At 41.9% G+C, this 2,303-nt stretch overlaps 1 protein-coding gene across 1 annotated transcript; it reads right to left on the reverse strand.

Annotated features, from left to right (window-relative positions):
- Positions 1-957: 957 nt before the first annotated feature.
- On the reverse strand, positions 958-1,620 carry LOC107109048 (claudin-8-like). The gene has a single exon (XM_015409623.1). It carries the CDS (start codon positions 1,618-1,620, stop codon positions 958-960), a length of 663 nt encoding a protein of 220 aa, XP_015265109.1.
- Between the last annotated feature and the right edge of the window lie 683 nt (positions 1,621-2,303).

The following is a 2,303-nucleotide window of genomic DNA, read 5'->3' on the forward strand; positions in this document are numbered from 1 at the left end:
CTGCTATTTGAACATTGCAGTAGACTTAACTGTGATTGCAATAGACTTAACTGTGATCACTATCTGGATTTGAAGGAACAAACAATGTTTGAAGGAACAAACTGGACATCACAAAAACCAGGCTTCAGCTTGAAAAATACAGCTCTAAATTAGCAATACGATTCCAATAACAATACCAGTCATACTAAATTTACCACCCCTTCCCGATTAACATTTCATATATATAAATTTCAGTTACCTTATGCAAGGTGATAAGTGCCTAGAATTGTATCCAGCTCCTCAGCAAACAAACTCTCCCCGTGCTGCTAGCCTTCACTCACTGACTCTGCGTGTGCTGGGCTAAACTGATTAGTTCATAGGGTTTACATTGTTGACCAACAGACATTTTAAAAATTATTTTTCTCCCATCAGCCACAGAAGCAGTGGCTGGGGGCCAAGATCCCCTATCCCTGGTGGGGAAATGGCAAGCCTGCCTTAAGTCTGCTTGAAGACAAGAAAGCAATGTCACACATATTCCACAAGAGTGCTATTAAAGCAGGGAGGTAGGTCTCTGCAGGTTTAGGATGCCACTAGGCACTGTCCATCACAGGCACAACTTCTCGATCATCATTTTGAAAACTGGTCTTTGTAGAAAAGAAACCCCAGCAATGCACATCAACATGGTACAGAAGTATAGTCCCCTAAATACAGAGAATTTCAGGATCCAGTATGCCTGTGTTGCTAGCCATGCAGACACAGTGCATAGCACACAAGTTGGCACATGTAGGTTATAATATATTGTTATGCGGTACATTGCCAGATATGGTGTGTTAAATCCCACATACATTTGCATGTGACAACAACATACCCACACATGGCGATCTATTGTTTCAGTGACCCTAGGTGAATGTTGGGCCATTGATATACAGTTCAGAAGAACAATGCTGCAGCCCAAAGCAACATGGGGAAATGAAGCAGTCAGATGTAGGAGCATACAGATGCAGGCTTCCCTTTGACATGTTCAGGTTTGTTCATTCTGTGGCTGGATGGTGAGAGAAATCTCCTAGTATTCTTTGTACGGTGGCAGAAGCTGCATAATATGCCTCCTCCACTGATCAGGAATGCTGAGGTTGTCCAGCCTAAATAGAGGGCTTCTCCCAAGTCATATTTCTGGGAATTCGGGATTGCCGGATTGTAAAAATCCTGGATGATGATGTGAGCAATCCAGGAAACAGGAATGAGCACAATAATCCCAGTCAAAATAAAAATTATTCCAGCAGCCAATAACATCTTGTTCTTGGTTTGCTCATTATTGCCAAGACATTTGAAGCACTTCATGCCAGGAATGGCAATCAGAAAGGCAATAACTGATAATGCACATGCAGTGCACATGATCCCTCTGGATACTCCTAAAGAAAGTTCAAGAGCCAGTGTTGATTTATGGTTTACGCACACACGGACACCATCCATACGACTGATACAGTTCTTCCACAGGCCTACCCAGTGAATTTCGAAGAGTACAATAGTATCTCCAGTGAAGGCAGTTACTTTCCACTGGGGCATCAGAGTGACAGCAAAACTTCCAGACACCCCAATGAGTCCAAGCACCAACCCCAGAATTTCCAAGGCACAGCAGGCCATGTTCGTTTTCACAAAATCACACTCAAACAAGAAGTACCCAGGTATACTTTCCTAAAGAAGGTCTTGCATTCAAAAGAAGAGGACGAGAAGCTTTCCCGTTAGGGCTTCCTCATGTGTCCATTTACATCTATATAGCTAAAGAACAAGTAGGAAGAAATCCATGCCTGTCTAGCCTGAGTGAGCTTATATTTATTTGCTGTATAATGAGTCAAGGCCTAACTGTGTAGCCAATCAGAAGCTAAGTAGGGGTGTGTCCAGTCATATACTGCCTGATATAATTGCTTTCTTGCATAATAAATGATGCAGATACACTATAATTAAATAATGAGGCTATAATTCCCAATAAGTGTGTTGATCATTCTACAGAAATAATAATTGCATCAACTTTAAAATACTGTGTATTATTCAGACTTGAGTCTCTGTCTTGTAAAACAAAAGTCACGTAAATATGCTTAGTTGCAATAACTGGTCGATGACAAATTCAAATATGTGTTACTGTTGCAAAGGACCAAAGAATATGAACTTTTTAAAATGACACATCCTATACCTGCGTCACAGCGGGGGGCTCCAGCCTGACTCCTGGGGTCTTCTGGTGCACATGTAAAGCATGTGTTGCAATGACATCACCCAGAAGTGATATCATCGCACTGGGCACGTTGTTCAGGGGATGCTCTAGCATTTGG

Source organism: Gekko japonicus, unplaced genomic scaffold, assembly GCF_001447785.1.
Source record: "Gekko japonicus isolate JY-2015 unplaced genomic scaffold, Gekko_japonicus_V1.1 scaffold2601, whole genome shotgun sequence".
In the NCBI taxonomy this organism is placed as follows: Eukaryota; Metazoa; Chordata; class Lepidosauria; order Squamata; family Gekkonidae; genus Gekko; species Gekko japonicus.